We start from the raw sequence: 17367 nt of genomic DNA on the forward strand, positions 1-17367 counted from the left end.
CTGATATCTGCAGAGTATAGCCGCGTGCGGTGTGGGTTTTATAGGACGAAAGGATGTGTGGGGAAATGTGGCGGCACGCGGCCGCGAGCGCTGGGAGCGTGCGTCGGACATGCCGCGCGTGCATGGCCATGGCGTGGCACGGGCACGGCGCCGCACACTCAGCAGCCGGGGAGCCTCGCCGACACCGCCATGCCGCTGACAGGTGAGTGCCCGGGACCGGCGCGGTCTACATGCCAGTGGCTGCGGCAGCTCTGGTGCCGGGTGGCCCTGACCGCCGACGTGGAGGAAGGAATCGCGAGGACGATGGCGGGCCACGCCGGCAGCGAGCTAACGGGAGGTGGAAAAGGCTAGCTAGCTAGAACCGTCGACGCAGATCACTTGGAGCCTTTAGCAACGGCATCTCGATCGGGTGGTATTTCGCACTTTATTGCAACTCGGTGCGGACATATATTCTGTCGCCTGCATGCGCGTGCGTTTGCGTCTGCTTCTTCCCTCCGGCGATCAATGTTAATCCCAATCGCCACACGAGCGGTACGTACTATGAACAAAGACGATTAGGTAGATTGATTGATGATCATGGTCTATCCGTCGTTGCCGAATACGGCAGTGCCGCACGTAGTGCTGATTATTAATGGAGAATCGGCAATGTGGTCTAGTGCCGGAAGATTGCCCATGAGTAAGAGTAAGAGAATCTACTGCCGGCCTCCTTAAATCCTCCTCAAACATCCGCGGACATGTCTGATCGGTAATCAAACATGAGAGAATAAGAGAGAAGGAAAAAAAAATGACCAAGCCGAACCCCTCATTTTTCGATACAGGATGAATTTTATTGGCACAAAATGAAGTATCTAGAGAATACATAACATAATGAGCAAACATCCGACTTCTGCATAGTTAAGACGCACACAGTCAACATGAACATACGCACACAAAAATATGTTAGCAAATAAAAATGCCATACAAGACTAAAGTTATGCTTAGATCAGATCCGTGATCATCACCCCTCATACCATCCCTATACACCTGGACTGTCCGTGAACTCTCATGTTAAGACCAAATGTAGGGAGGATATGAGGGTTTGCGGACGTGCCCGGTCAGTCTGCCATGTAGGACGCGGCCCATCCTAGACCACCTTTTATCTTTTTGTATTCTTTCTTTTCTTTCTCTCCCTTCATCTTTATCAATCACATGCAAATGTCCAGACATATAAAGGAGCAAATGAGGAGTATGACTGCATTGACGAACAAACAAAGCTTAAAATGGACACGCCCGGACACTGATGGGGCACGTCTGCGGACATTTAGGGGACTGGGTTTGCTAAGTTCGACTGTAGATACTCTAAACTCGACAAACATGAAAAGCTTGGCAATGAGTATCGTTTGCCCGGTGCAGCGTAAATACTACTCGGCAAAGACCTGACCATGGGGCCCCATACAGTCCAAGTGATGGCTCTGTGATGAGGGGCCCGATGCAGAATGCCTTTGGCAGTGTACCAAGACGTGCAATGATCTAGCATAAGATGTAAACAATGACGATGGTAGATTTACCACCAATATCATGCTAGCTCTATATGATCATGCAAAGTAAAATGATAATGAAACCCAAGTCGTGTAATGTAAAGTAACAATGAAATCTGCATTGTAATATATCATGGAATGACTATGTAAATGCCATGATAGTAGGTATGGTGATTGTTCTGAGGAATATAGTCAGTTTATGTGTAGGAGAACAAGAGGAAGTCATTATTACTTACCCCTGCAGGAGTCATTGGGATTCCCCAAAGAGGAAGGGTGAAGCAGGACGATACCAACTATTTCTCCCAGTTAGAGAACCAAGGTTATCAATCAAGTATCCTAAATCAACAATGTGAGCAACACGTGGGCACACACACACACACACACACGTACCCAACACAGCAAGAGGGTTGACAATTCTCTTGTCTTGCTAGTTAGAAGATTAAACCCAAATGATAGAGTTAGATAGTAGCAAAGTAACATAAGAAATAAAAGAGCAATTGTTATAGAAGAATCAAGTAATGGAGAATAGACCTAGGGGGCATAGGTTCACTAGTGGTATCTCTCTCGAAAACAAGCAAATGACATGGTAAACAAATTACAATTGAGAAATTGACCAGATTGCAATATTCATGACTATGATCATTCATGTCAATCTCATATAGGCATTCATCTGATAAGTAGACTATTAATCCAACTACATATGCTATTAATACTCCACCCCAAAATCGCTATCTAGCATGCATCTGAAGTTTTATGTTTGCAAGAAACAGAGTATCGCAATAAGTAAGATGACATGATGTAGACAAAAAGAAGTCAATAAATATAACAAAACCCATTTTTTTTATCCTTAGTGGCAATGTACAATGCGTGTCTTAGCCCTTACCATCACTAGGTTAGATCACCGTAAAATTGAACCCACTACAAAGCACCATTTCATCTGAAGAAAAACCCATCAAACTTGGCCAAGAAAATAGATAGATCGGAGAGCATGCAAAGCTAATTAACAATAAAAAAACCTTAAAAGATTCAATTGATTTCAATGAACAATATGATTATAAAGTGACAATTCATCACATCTCAACAAACACACCACCAATTACATCGAATTGATCCTGATCATGTGAGAAGGCTCACGGTAACATATGGTACTGAAGATTCCAAAAAGAGAGAGAACCATCTATCTACTACTATGGACCCTAAGGTCCTAATGGAACTACTCACACATCATCATTTATGAAGCAAGGTTGATGAAGATGGCTCTGGCAATGGCTTCCCCCCCCCCCCCCCCCCCCCACGGCAGAGCTCCGGAACAGGCCTCCAGATTGAATGCTCATGAAACAAGAGATTGCGACAGCGATAAAATTCTTCTGAAAATATGGCCAGGGTTTATGTATTTATAAGGATTTATAGCGGTGAAATCAAGGAAAGGGGGTGCAGAGGGGCCCCACACGGCCTAGGGGCGCCCCCAGGGCCCAAGGGGTGGGCATGTGGGCCCCTAAAGCTCCTCTCAATCTCTCCCTAAGCTTCTAATTAATGTCCCTTGTTGCCCAAAAAATCGTATTAAATTGGCAAGTCATTTTAACCTCCGCACTGTGAACTACTCCCTCCGTCCTTCAAAGAGTGTACTTCCAACTTTGTTGGAGGGTCAAACCATTTCAAATTTGATCGAGTTTGTGCAAAAATATATCAATATTTATAAAACCAAATAGGTGTACGATGAAAATATATTGCATTATGAATCTAATGCTACTAATTTGATGGTATAAACGTTAGTGTATTATTGTATAAATACGGTCAAACATAAAAAAGTTTGACTTTCTGATAAAGTTGGAAGTACACTCTTTCATGAACGGAGGGAGTAAATTAATAGGTTAGATCCGCCGCGACCGCTTGCGGTACCGCCAACGTTAGGCAGAACTAAAAGTCGTGTACATGGAGATGGATGAGGCGGCGGATGAGGTGTTCGGCAAGAACGACGATAAAGAGGACATCGCCAGCTCTGCCACGCTCGTGGCCCGCCGACACATCCGCGGGTGCCGTCGACATCAAGGAAGAGTAGTGCATGGTAGGTCGCCACTGCTCGGGTCCCAGGAAGGCCATCACTCCTTCCCTCCCGTTGAAGCTAAGCTTGGCGGGCTGGTCATCGTCGGCCGATGAGCCGCTTAAGCTGCGGAAGCAGAGTTGGAGAGTGCTGAGGCGAAACTAGTAGTGAAGGAGAAGGCGAGAGCCGGAGCTTCAGTTCTCGGGGATCACGACAGGACATGGGGAACGGGTGCCGACGATCATCTAGATTAGATTTAGAGTAGGATTTAATTAAAATTGTCTAAAATATGTAATGCGCTTCATCCGGTTTTATATGAAAAATCAGCAGGTCCGTATGAATACCGTCCGTTTAGTTGAAATCCGAATTGAAATGTATGCGGATAAAGTTGGATGGCCGGTTCCAAAATCCATCGCGGATGGATGCGGGAGAGAATTCCGAATTGAAATGTATATGGATAGCGTTGGATGGCCGGTTCCAACATCCATCGCGGACGGATGCGGGAGAAAATTTACGGGGCAGCGTTAGAGATGCCCTAACATGGATAACTCTTTAGTGTTTTTTTTAGTTGCCCTCATGTTACGTTCACATTTTTTGTAGACATGTTATGATTCAGCCTCTTTTAGGCATGTTATGATTTACATGTCCGTCATACAGATCCACGTGACGGGGCTGTACCGTCCGGACCGCTAGCGGTGCAGAATGTCAAAGGTCCACCACGAAAGGAGACGAACGAACTTGGGCTACATTAGTCCACGCCAAGACTGAGAGCGGCGGAACGGACGGAAGACAGGAGGAGACGAAGGAACTTGACTCCGCTATCGCCGCCGCCCGCCCTTACACCTTCCCGAGAGCCTCCGCCGTCGCCCCTTCCTCCTCTTCACGGCCCCGCAGAGAAAGACCACAAGAGGGGCGATAGAGGGGGTGTATCTTCTTGCATCACTGTTATCAATCAATGGTGGTAAGCTCTCCTCTCATCCTCCCCCAGCCGATTTTTCTTCTTCTTTTGAATGCATCTCTGCCGATATTTAGGGCCCCCTTACTTTTGGATCTAAAAAATAGGGCCTCCTTGGGTTTAGATTTAGTAAAACATTAATTTTGGATTCCTAGGATCATACGAATTCTGAACAGGATCTGGTCCAACGGGGCAGGTTACGAAATTTAAGAAATCCAAGGAGAGTGTCAAAGGGCACGGTCTCTTCAAGTTGTGCTGTTGTGGCAGGTGTGCTGAACAACATGCAGATCTTGGGCTGCTAGCGCTAGTCGCAGGGTGCCGTTGGAGTGCGTACGCTTGCTGCACCATTCTGTGAATCATGGAGTGTGGTTGAAATTCAAGTGTTTATATATATGTACTGATGGGATCATAATATTTTGGGCATTGGCTTATGTGTTGTTGTGACGGTGACAGAGGAGGTTGGTAGTTTATCCAGTAAAAACAATCTTGTTTTTTCCTCCTCTTCAGTGCATTCTAGACACTAGAATGGAATGCGACTGTGTTGTTTTTCGCGCTAGAGATTTTGATTGTGATGTGTCTCGTGCTTGTTTCTGGGCTTATGACGATGCAACAAAATCTGTTCGACCCTCATGTCTTCCTCTTCTTTATACTGGCTATGTTGGGTGCTTTTATTTCAGTATTGATCTAGGCATGCTTAATTCATGTCACAGGACTGGGTTAGCGATAGCGATGACAGTGATACGTTCGATTGGGAAAGTGATGGACTGGCTGAGCCCTTGTCGGCTTTGGCCTTGAATAACCTTGATGCTTCTGGCCCATCCATGCTGGTAATTCGAGTAATAACTCATAGAAAAATGTGTCTTTCAACTTATTGTCTTTAATTATTATGATTATAATGTGGTGTTTGTTTGTGCCAATGTACACAGGATGTTACTGGCTGGGCCAAGGGGAAAGCACCATCAGCTTCTTTAGTTGAGGAATTTGTCAGAATGGGTTATCCAAAGGAGATTGTTTTGATGGCCGTCGAGGCGAGCGGTAAAAGTTAATCTTTGTCCAGTGTACTGATAAACATGCGCCAATGTAATCTAAGAGCAATAGTGTGGAGTGCGTAGCGTGTGTGAGTGGTGTTGTATGGGTTCTTGTCCCATTTCTTCTTAATATAACGATACAAAGATCTATTGCGTGTTTGAAAAAATAAACCATTTGTCTTGTCTGTGTTTGCACCTTCTGATTCAACCAGTGCTTTATTAGGGTACAATGATGCAAATGACATACTCGAGCTACTTCTCACATTTAAGGTATCTTATACGTGCATGTCTATTACTTAGTTTATCCTATGATGCTCTTGCTGCATACTAGTAAGGACTGTGTTAATATTGGTCATGTGAAATGTAGGCACTAGTTAACTACCCATCCATGGAAAACAGCTTTACTTCTGGCTGCACCCCTCACGATGTTGAGGATGACGACGACAACGATCTTGATTTTGCAAAATGGGATGATGGCGGCGATGATGCTGGTGAGAGGGCAGCCAGTTCTAATGATTCTAGTGATGAGGCTGAGTCCTTGTTGGCTTCCGCCTTGAGTAACCTTGATGCTCTTGGCCCATCCATGCTGGTAATTTGAATAATAACTCATAGAAAAATGTGTCTTTCAACATATTTTCTTTTATTACTATGATCATAATGTGGTGTTTGTTTTTGCCCATGTACACAGGACGTTAATGGTTGGGCCAAGGAGAAAGCACCATCATCTTCTTCACTCGAGGAATATGTCGGAATGGGTTATCCAAAGGAGATGCTTTTGAAGGCTGTCAAGGCAATTGGTAAAACATAATCAATTTCATTTTTTTTGTCTGTGTTTGCACCTTTTGATTCAACAGGTGGTTCGGTTTTTAGGGTACAGTCATGCAAATGAATTTCTCGACCTACTTCTCACATTTGAGGTATTTTATACATGCGCTTCTATTAGTTAGTTTATCCCATGATGCTCGTGCTGCATACTAGAAAAGACTATTGATATTGGTTGTTTGAAATATAGACGCTAGGTAATTACCCTTCCATGGGTAACTGCTTTACCCCTGGCTGCACCCCTCATGATGCTGCGGATGACGATGACAGTGATATTGATTTTGAAAACTTGAATGATGATGATGATGCTAATGATTCCACAAACTGGAATGGTGATGATGATGATGATGATATTGATTTCAAAAACTGGGATGATGATGACGATGGTGCTGGTGAGACGGAAGCCAATTCTAATGTTTCTGGTGACGAGGTAGCTGATTATGTATCTCCAGATTGGAAAATGAGTACTCTATGATTATATGTGTGATGATATGTGAAATCTTTGCCTTGTTGACCTGTTTAAGTATTAGTTGATTTGAGTGAAGCATCCAACATGATATATAGCTGGGACGTTATTTTCCATTTTTCTTTTCAGATATTCTAGTATCTGGCCAGTATAGTCCCATCATTCAAAACATCATGGTAGAGTTGATGTATCTCTAAAATAAAATACTACTTGTTTAGCAACTACACTAGCATGATCTTGGCCTTCTCTTTGCTTGAGTGAATTGTCTCTTGTTAAGAATTTATATTCGTATCTCTTATGATTCCTCTTCTGGGTGCCATTCACACCATGAGCACTCCTTCACATAATGTTTGATCTGCTCTTGTTTTCTCTTATGCTCTCAAACTCTCGTGGGTGTAGAATTGTATTGTGAGGTTTGAGCACATGATTTTCATTACATACAATTCTTCACATGCTAAAGTTTACCATGTAATAGTGTGATATTTAAGGGTATGGATTGAATACTATCAAGACTACACTTACCGCAGAGTAGTCAAACGAACATGAAATGACTTTATTATTGTGCGTGCCTGTCTTCGGTCATAATGATTGTAAACTTAGTTTTATCTAGGCAGCACTCATTTTCTTTTCAGTGCTTATGCATTTGAATATTAGTTGCAAGACTTATGAAATATGTGTCATGATGCAATGAGGAAATCATATGCTAGTTGAGGTAGTTGTGTGATTTGTAAGCTAATGTTCTCTTGCATTAATGTCATTCTTAAGCAACACTGGAGAATAAGAAGTTGAGTTCCTGAATTATCACATTAATTTGATTCTTGATCGGTTTCTCCTGTCTTGTTTCCTGGGTCGTCTGTGCTATCATTTTGTTATCAATCACACCCCCACCTACCATGTTTTCCTAGGCTCATAGACGCCACTTTGCAGTTTTCACTATCAACACACAACCATTAGTTGCCATTAAAAAGGTAGTGAGATGTCGCAAAGTAATTTCGGACCTGTATTTTTGTTGTGCTTTTCTGCAGGATTTAGCACAAGCGATGTTAGAAAAGGACGAGAATATCAAGGATTTCGCACAAGCAATGTTAGAAAAGGATGCGGGATTTCCTGAAGTTAGGGCCAATATGGCTTTTACCAGAGGTGGTAATGCCTCTCTTTTGAAATTGTTGCATTCATTTAAAAGGCACCTTATGCTGTATTTTTTTGGTTATATTTCCTAGGTGCGGATGATGCTCTTTTTGCATTACTTGATTCCAAGAACTTTTCTACCCGTGAGGTACCTTGTTGTTTGATTTTATATCTGAAAAATGAATCTCTTACGCTCTTTTAAGATGCAAGGACACCAAAGTTCATTTATAATTTTGTAGGTTACGAACAAGATCTTCAATTCCTTAAAAAGGAGAAAGGAAGGAAGATTCATGGAAGAGAGCAAGAAAAAAAGGATGCGATGTGGAGGTGAAGCGCAAGGAAATTGGCTCCCCTTGAATGGTAGCGATGATGAACCAATTGTTCTTCCAAATCCAATGGTTGGCTTTAGCCTGCCTAATAGCATGGTACAGCCAGTTAAAAGAAGCCTCCCCGAACAAGCTATTGGTCCACCTTTCTTCTACTATGAAAATGTGGCCCAAACCCCTAAACGCACATGGGATACTATTAAAGGAGAATTGTATGGTGTAGAGCCAGAGTTTCTGGATTCCAAGTACATATGTGCAACTGCCAGGAAAAGAGGTTACATCCATAATCTCCCGATTGAGAATAGGTCATCTCTCTGCCTGGAGCCTCCAAAGACTATATTTGATGCGTTTCCCCATTATAGGAAGTGGTGGCCTTCTTGGGACTCGAGAAAGCAGCTCAACTGCCTGACGACATGTGTGCCAAGTTCAAGGCTGACAGAACTAATTGAGTTTGTTCTTTCAGCAGCGGAGAATCCACCATCTTTTCGTGTTCAAAACTATGTTATGGCTTTGTGCAGACAATACAATCTCGTGTGGGTTGGTAAAAACAGGGTTGCTCATTTGGAGCCCCATGAGATGGAATACCTACTGGGTTTTCCAAGGAATCACACGAGGGGAGTCACCAGAACTCAGAGGTACAAATCTCTTGGCAACTCATTTCAAGTGGATACAGTTACTTACCACTTGTCTGTGTTGAGGGACATGTTTCCTGATGGTATAAACGTACTGTCCTTATTCACCGGTATTGGAGGAGGAGAGGTAGCGCTACATAGGCTTGGAATCCACATGAGGATAGTGGTTTCTGTAGAGATATCTAAAGTGAATAAGAGGATTTTGAGAAGTTGGTGGAATCAGACTCAGACAGGCGAGTTGATTCAGATTCCAGACGTGAGGACTCTAACTGATGATAAAATCAGGTCATTTATTGAAAGTATTGGCGGCTTTGACTTGGTGATTGGGGGCAGCCCATGCAACAATCTCGCTGGCAGAAATCGGTTCCACCGCGACGGTCTAGAGGGCGAGCACTCTTCTCTATTCTACCAGTACCCCAGAATCTTGAACACCGTCAAGTCAGAGATGGCGAGGATTAAGCACTTAGCTATATCTCATTGTTGCAAACCAGTCTAGGACATACTAGTAAGGACTCGCTAGATAGTAGAGTACATGTACACCGACAAGTTGAGAACTGTTTGAGAACTTGAGAGAATTGGCTCTGATTTTGTGATAGATGATTCGTACGGTGCGAGTCTGCATAGTACTGCCCTGTATTCTTGTTTATTTTTTTCTCTGTTTCCAGGAATTCAGCATTTGCTTAGAGGCAGTGGAAAATTGTTATATTGCCAGACATTCAGTTCTCTAATGCCCGGTCCGATTTCTTAACTTGCTTTTTCAATCATAGCAGGCAATGCTGGAAATGCTTTTCCTCTGCACTTGTATTCTGGATACTGATATCATACCCGGCAATGCCATGGTTTGTATTCTGGATATGTCAGACATGTTTTCCCTCTGCACTTGTATTCTGGAGGCAATGCCATAGTTTCTAAGAACACTTGGTTCAGTAGACAATTTATAGAATCTCCAAGAGATGATGAAAATATTTGTGATGGGTAGGAGAGAAATTTTTTTTCATCACCACAGCCGCTGTTGCCGCAACAGATAATACAAAAATGATGCCACAAATTAAAACGATCAGTTGAACAGTACTAGGATAAACCCGCACTACTTTCATACAAACACCATTGGAAAATCGATCTCTATCGAGTTCATTTGTGTCTGCCGAGCTCTACTCCACGGGAAGAAAAAGAAAACTACTTATCGATGGGAAAGATTACAATGCCAATCTTCAGAAACAGCTCCTCGGACCCCTCATCTCCGGTATTCTGATACGTCTGCGGCACGGTCAAGACACACGGCAGTTTCTCCAGGACAACCTCGCCGGGCCTGCTGCTGCTCGTCACCATCTGCATGGCCACTGTCCTCGTGCTGCCTTCAACCACGCTTGACTGCCGCAGGACGCAGGCGCGCAGCCGGGCCTTGTACGGCGGCCACGGCGACGCGCCTGCTCTGACGCACACGAGCGACACGGCGGTGTCCCCGTGCTGCTTGCCCACGACGAGAGCGAACACGCGGGCGTCCTTCACGGCGAGGATCAGCCGGTGGCACGGCACGGCCGACGCCGGCACGCGGAGGGAGAGCACCTTGCCGTACCGGGCGCCGTACGCGGGCCAGGAGTGGAGGGAGGTGAGGTGGCGGAGGAGCGCGTGCGGCGGGCCAGCGAAGCCACAGCCGGGCATCGCGCACGAGCAGGGCGCCTGTGGGCACGCGTCGTTGTGGGCCGTGACCTCGCTGTAGGTGAAGAAGCCGTGGCAGCCGCGGTGGGGGCACTTGAACCTGGCGTACAAGATGAAGTGTTCTGCCATCGCGTTCCGGGCGTCGAACTTGGCCCCGCCGTCCTTGCAGTTCTTGCACGACTCGGTGCAGCAGAGTACGCAGGCGAGGTGCCCGCTCTTGCACTGCTAGTAAAATCATCAGATTCGTGGATCGATCGGTGCAGCTAGCTTGCTATAGCTCGCATGGAACGGGATGGAATCTAATCGGAGCTATCGCATGTGTAGGTACGTACCTGGAAGACGGGACACTTGATGTAGAGGAGGTTTTGGGAGCAGACGGAGCAACGGATCCAGTTGCTGTCGATCTGCATGACGGCCACGGAGCTCACCCATCCCGGCGACGGCTCCGACGAGCCGGCTGCGGCTTCAAGGGCGACGACGTCCCGCATCGCCTCGCTGTAGAGGGCACCCACGTCCATCGCTCCGGCCGGCAACGACTCCGACGAGCCGTCGGCTTCAAGGGCGACGCCGGTCAGCAACGACTCCGAAGAGCCGTCGGCTTCAATGGCGACGGTGTCCCGCGTCATCTCGCGGTAGAGCGCATCCACGTCCATCGCTCCGGTCGGTGACAAACGATGCGCGCTGATAGGTACGTACGACAGTGGCAAAAATCTTCATTTTAGGTTAAAAAGAAAAGAATAGAGAGAACTATAGTAGCTATAGATCAGCACCATGGCCGGCCATGGCGTGAAGCAACAAACGGTAAGGAAAAGGAAAGGAGAATCAACATACCCAATCGACGGCGAACGGAGTGGAATGGAAAAGAAGACAGGGGAAGGGGAAGGCACCTCGCACACGACGACGGGCCCCCAGTTTATAGATCTCGCCCGGAGCAAACGGAGCAGCAGTGAGCGGCGGCTGCACTGGCCTCGGTCGCACGCACGCACGCACCGGCCTCCTTCCGAGGAAATCGCCCCGCGCCGCGGGAAGCGGAAACGGCGGCGAGCAGCTCGCCCTTTCCCAATGTGCTGCGCCAATCGCCGACGCGCCACGGCCACGAAAACCTGGACGCGTGGCCTATCTGCATGCAGGCACCAGAACGCTCCGAGGGAGCTGCGTCAAAACCCGGTCAACACACACTTACCAGTGCTGCTACGAGCGCCTCAATTCTACCGGGCAGCAAATCTCTTTGACTTCCCACATTACGGCGTTGATGACGCGCGGGAATCGAGGGGCTGCCGTTAACCCCTATGCGGAAATCGAGGCGCACGTCTCCTTATTGATGGGACGTGGCCTGATCAGGGCCTTTATCATTCGCAGAATTTTGAAAATGCGTGAATAGAAAAAATATAGAATTAAAAAGGTAATGCCTATTTAAATCCTATAAAATTGGCACCAAGTGTTTGATGCCATGAGAAAAGCAAACAAATTTTAAAAAAGGTTGGAGTAGAGATTAGAGTGGATGTTAGATTTCCTATAAAATATAGTACAAAGGATTTCATTGAAAAAATATCTATGGGGGTCAATCCTATAAACTAAGGCCTCCTTTGGTTTGTAGGAATTTTATAGGAATTCTAGAGGATAGGATTTTTATAGAATTTTTTCCTTTAGAGCTTTTTGGTTCATAGGAATGGATTCCTATTCCTATATAGGATTGGTTCCTATCCTCCACATTTCATAGGAAAATAAAAATGATCCTAGACTCAATGGAAAAATTCATTTGGTGTGAACCAAATGACATCTCGTTTCCTATTCCTACTCATAGGATTTGAGTTACATGTCATCTCATTTCTTACAAATTTCCTATTCCTATGATAATCCTATCCTATGAAACAAAAGAAGCCTAAAGGATAAACATAGGGAAATTTCAAAGGATTTCAATCCTTAAATTTTTTTTATAAAATTCCTTTGAATCAAAGGAGCCCTCAAAGTTGTGTATTGGATATTTAAATACCGCACCACCTTTTTATACAATATATTAGGGCCACATGAATCTGATGGAGCTTTTCAGAGTTCAGACCCTCCATCGCGGGGTTTGGACGACGCCCCGATTCATGTGGCCCGTGTGCTGTACGCTTTAACCAGACTAGAGAGGGGGTGAGCAAGGTGAATTCCTCCTTGTTTGTGTTAGGTAGGATAGTTCATAGTGGTATGCCGTACTAAGACTGAGCACATGTCGCCTTATGTCGCCTCGAAGTGCATGAGTCGCACTCTAAGTGTGGAACTACTCTTGTTTTTTAAAGCAAATGCCACATGAAAGTTGTGTATTCGATATTTAAACAACACACCATCCTTTATGCATATATTAGGGCCACATGCAAGCGAGGGAGGTTTTCTAACCATCCCTCGTGCGATTTTCGATGGTGTGTCGATCCATAGGGCCCACTCGGTCTACGACTTTGACCAGTCTCGAGAGGGGGTTGGCCATGGTGACTTTCTCTAGGTTTTAGGGTAGGTCATAGTGACATGTTAAATCAAAATTGAGCACCTGCGTTCACAACATTCTCTCCTGTCGCCCTGAAGTGCGGGACCCGCACTCTAAGTCAAGAACTTTCATGCCGGACTATCGTGTTTGTTAAGCAAGTGCCATATCAAAGTTGTGTATTGCATATTTAAACATCACATGACCCTTTTATACATATATTAGGGTCATGTGTAGGTAGGTTAGATTTTTCGAACCTTCCTCACATTGTTTTCTAATGATGCGCCAATCAGTTAGGCCCGCTTGGTTTACGATTGTGACTAGCCTTGAGAGGGCCTAGACCATGCTGACTTTCTCCTGGTTTGTGTTGGGTTGGTCATAGTTACATGTCAAAGAAAGCTTGAGCATCTATCTTCACAAGATTCCCTCTTGTCGCGTCGAAGTGAAGGACTCGAACTCTTAAGTCTGAAACTTTCGTGTTGGGTTTGTTAGAATATGTCATAGTAATCTCAACCTCTTCCCTTATCTCTTGTTCTATTCAAATTCTTGTATCTCTTTCACCTTGTACACCAAGGCAGGCTTCAGCCAACATCAATATAAACTGAACGCGGCTCCCCTCGAGGGAGTAGGAACGCTTACGATCTTACATGGTCATCAGAGCCACCTCTTCCCATACATCTAGCCACAAACCAAAACCCTAGATCATACATCATCGTCTCCATGTCTTCCTCAGCCGGCATCGCCCTCAACATTGGTTCGTCGCCATCTAAGAAGCTTGCAAGGGGGAACTTCATCCTCTGGAAGACACATGTTCTCCAGCCCTGCGAGGTGCGCAGGTTATGGGGCTCCTAGACAACTCCGACGCCGCTCCGCCCAGGATGGTGGAGATCACAAAGGCGGACAAGACCACGACCCTTGAGCCGAATCCTCTGTACGGGCCCTGGATCGCCAAAGATCAACAAGCCCTTTCATATCTCCTCAACTCCATGTCTCTAGAGATTCTTGCATAGGTCGTCGGGTAGGATTCCACCTTCGAGCTCTGGACAACAGTCACAAATCTCTTCACCTCGCAATCGCAGTCTCAGATTACCAATCTGAGAATTGCAATCACCAACACCGAGAAGGGCACCATGTCAAGATTGGCGTACATGGAGAAGATGAAGAGTCTTGGGGATGAGCTAGCTGCTACTGGCCGTCCCGTCTCTGATCCGGAGATGGTGGATTACATCCTTGCGGGTCTGGACCGCGACTACGACTCTGTGGTGGCGGCGATCGGCGCCACCTCTTTGCTCATATCTCTGCCTTCGATTAAAGGATGGAGATGCTAGGCGACTCGTCTTCAGGCAGGTTTCATTCATCTACAAATGCGGTCTATAGAGGCCCGTGGTCAGTCCCGCGATAGGTCTCGCGGGTGAGGAGGAAGGGGGCATGCCGTGGTGGTGACCGCGGTGACCGCCAGCCCTCTCCTGCCAATGGAGGCGGCGGCTTCAGAGGACGCCCTCGACAACAACAGCAACAGCAGGTGCGTGAGCACCAATATGACTATCCTGGATGTCAGATATGCTATAAGCATCATCCAGGAGGTGCACGTGTTTGTTGGTGGCACCATGAAGAGAACGATCAAGAAGAAAATGAGGCGCATGATGTCTCCTATGGTGTGGACACCAATTGGTACGCCGACGGTGCAATAACCAATCACATTACAGGAGAACTTGACAAGTTGGCGATGCGGGAGAAATACAACGGAGGCGACTGATACGTCTCCAACGTATCTATAATTTTTGATTGTTCCATGCTATTATATATTCTGTTTTGAATATTTAATGGGCTTTATTATATACTTTCATATTATTTTTGGGACTAACCTATTAACCCGAGGCCCAGTGCAAATTGTTTTTTTGCCTATTTCAGTGTTTCGCGGAAAAGGAATATCAAACGAAATCCAAACGGAATGAAACCTTTGGGAGCGTGATTTTTGGAACAAGGTGATCCAGGGGACTTGGAGTGGACGTCAAGCAACCAACGAGGTGGCCATGAGACAGGGGCGCGCCTACCCCCTGGGCACACCCTCCCTCCTCGTGGGCCCCTCATGGCTCCACCAACCTACTTCTTCCTCCTATATATATTCATATACCCCAAAAACATCCAGGAGCACCACGAAACCCTATTTCCACCGCCGCAACCTTCTGTACCCGTGAGATCCCATCTTGGGGCCTTTTCCGGAGCTTCGCCGGAGGGGGCAGCGATCACGGAGAGCTTCTACATCAACACCATAGCCTCTCCGATGATGTGTGAGTAGTTTACCTTAGACCTTCGGGTCCATAGTTATTAGCTAGATGGCTTCTTCTCTCTCTTTGGATCTCAATACAAAGTTCTCTACGATTCTCATGGAGATCTATTCGATGTAATCTTCTTTTACGGTGTGTTTGTTGAGACCGATGAATTGTGGGTTTATGATCAAGTTTATCTATGAACAATATTTGAATCTTCTCTGAATTCTTTTATGTATGATTGGTTATCTTTTCAAGTCTCTTCGAATTATCAGTTTGGTTTGGCCTACTAGATTGATCTTTCTTGCAATGGGAGAAGTGCTTAGCTTTGGGTTCAATCTTGCGGTGTCCTTTCCCAGTGACAGTAGGGGCAGCAAGGCACATATTGTATTATTGCCATCGCGGATAATAAGATGGGGTTTATATCATATTGCACGAGTTTATCCCTCTACATCATGTCATCTTACTTAAATCGTTACTTTGTTCTTTTGAACTTAATACTATAAATGCATGCTTGATAGCGGTCGATGTGTGGATTAATAGTAGTAGATGCAGGCAGGAGTCGGTCTACTTGTCTCGGACGTGATGCCTATATACATGATCATACCTAGATATTCTCATAACTATGCTCAATTCTGTCAATTGCTCAACAGTAATTTGTTTACCCACCGTAATACTTATGCTCTCGAGAGAAGTCACTAGTGAAACCTATGGCCCCCGGGTCTATTTTCCATCATATTAATCTCCTGTAAAAAAGCTATTTTTGGCACCGTTTTTATTTTGCTTTCTTTAATTTGCATCTTTATCATAAAAATACCAAAAATATTATCTTATCATATCTATCAGATCTCACTTTCGTAAGTGACCGTGAAGGGATTGACAACCCCTTTATTGCGTTGGTTGCGAGGATTTTATTTGTTTGTGTAGGTGCGAGGGACTCGTGCGTGGCCTCCTACTGGATTGATACCTTGGTTCTCAAAAACCGAGGGAAATACTTACACTACTTTGCTGCATCACCCTTTCCTCTTCAAGGGAAAACCAATGCAGTGCTCAAGAGGTAGCAAGAAGGATTTCTGGCGCCGTTGCCGGGGAGTCTATGCAAAAGTCAACATACCAAGTACCCATCACAAACCCTTATCTCCCGCATTACATTATTTGCCATTTGCCTCTCGTTTTCCTCTCCCCCACTTCACCCTTGCCGTTTTATTCGCCCTCTCTATTTTCCGTTGGCCTCTTTTTCGCTCGCTTCTTGTTTGCTCATGTGTTGGACTGCTTGCTTGTCACGATGGCTCAAGATAATACCAAATTGTGTGAATTTACTAATACCAACAACATTGATTTCCTTAGCACTCCAATTGCTCCTCTTACCGACACTGAATCTTGTGAAATTAATGTTGCTTTGTTGAATCTTGTCATGAAAGATCAATTCGCCGGCCTTCCTAGTGAAGATGCCGCTACCCATCTTAATGATACGTAAGAGGATGAAATTAAGCAACTTGATCATGAATTTTAAACAACTTGAACATGAACATGTAATTTCTCTACACATGGTTTGAATTTGTGGATGATTATACAAAAATTTTATGCCGGATTGAATTTTGCTTCTAGAAATCTTTTAGATTCGGCCGCAGGAGGCACTTTTATGGAAATCACTTTAGGAGAAGCTACTAAACTCCTAGATAATATTATGGTTAATTATTCTCAGTGGCACACTGAAAGATCTACTAATAAGAAAGTGCATGCGATAGAAGAAATTAATGTTTTGAGTGGAAAGATGGATGAACTCATGAAATTATTTGCTAATAAAAGTGTTTTTTCTGATCCTAATTATATGCCTTTGTCTACTTTGATTGAGAATAATAATGAATCTATGGATGTGAATTTTGTTGGTAGGAATAATTTTGGTAACAACGCGTATACAGGAAACTTTAATCCTAGGCCGTATCCTAGTAATTCCTATAATAATTATGGTAATTCCTACAACAATTCTTATGGAAATTTTAATAAGATGCCCTCTGAATTTGAGACTAGTGTTAAGGAGTTTATGAATTCGCAAAAGAAT

General features: G+C 44.9%; 2 protein-coding genes across 2 annotated transcripts; one reads left to right on the top strand and one right to left on the bottom strand.

Annotated features, from left to right (window-relative positions):
* Nucleotides 1-5214: 5214 nt before the first annotated feature.
* LOC125546572 (DNA (cytosine-5)-methyltransferase DRM2-like) lies at nt 5215-9411 on the top strand. The gene is made up of 10 exons (XM_048710786.2): nt 5215-5340; nt 5440-5548; nt 5765-5811; nt 5909-6130; nt 6230-6338; nt 6412-6458; nt 6554-6793; nt 7855-7972; nt 8050-8105; nt 8197-9411. Exons 1-10 carry the CDS (start codon nt 5215-5217, stop codon nt 9409-9411), a joined length of 2289 nt encoding a protein of 762 aa, XP_048566743.2.
* A 680-nt stretch (nt 9412-10091) lies between these two features.
* LOC147978322 (uncharacterized) lies at nt 10092-11227 on the bottom strand. The gene is made up of 2 exons (XM_087514706.1): nt 10907-11227; nt 10092-10796 (listed from the first exon to the last, which is right to left on the bottom strand). Exons 1-2 carry the CDS (start codon nt 11225-11227, stop codon nt 10092-10094), a joined length of 1026 nt encoding a protein of 341 aa, XP_087370832.1.
* Between the last annotated feature and the right edge of the window lie 6140 nt (nt 11228-17367).

Source organism: Triticum urartu, chromosome 3A, assembly GCF_056163025.1.
Source record: "Triticum urartu cultivar PI428250 chromosome 3A, HENAU_Tu73, whole genome shotgun sequence".
NCBI classification, from domain to species: domain Eukaryota; kingdom Viridiplantae; phylum Streptophyta; class Magnoliopsida; order Poales; family Poaceae; genus Triticum; species Triticum urartu.

Bases quoted from the DNA above. Each gene is read 5' to 3' on its own strand.
- LOC147978322 (XM_087514706.1), bottom strand. From the start codon at position 11,227: ATGGACGTGGATGCGCTCTACCGCGAGATGACGCGGGACACCGTCGCC. The intron at 10,797-10,906 runs GTACGTACCTAC...TTTTACTAGCAG, and splicing joins TCAAGTGTCCCGTCTTCCAG to TGCAAGAGCGGGCACCTCGC.
- LOC125546572 (XM_048710786.2), top strand. From the start codon at position 5,215: ATGTCACAGGACTGGGTTAGCGATAGCGATGACAGTGATACGTTCGAT. The intron at 6,794-7,854 runs GTAGCTGATTAT...GCTTTTCTGCAG, and splicing joins CTAATGTTTCTGGTGACGAG to GATTTAGCACAAGCGATGTT. The intron at 8,106-8,196 runs GTACCTTGTTGT...ATAATTTTGTAG, and splicing joins AGAACTTTTCTACCCGTGAG to GTTACGAACAAGATCTTCAA.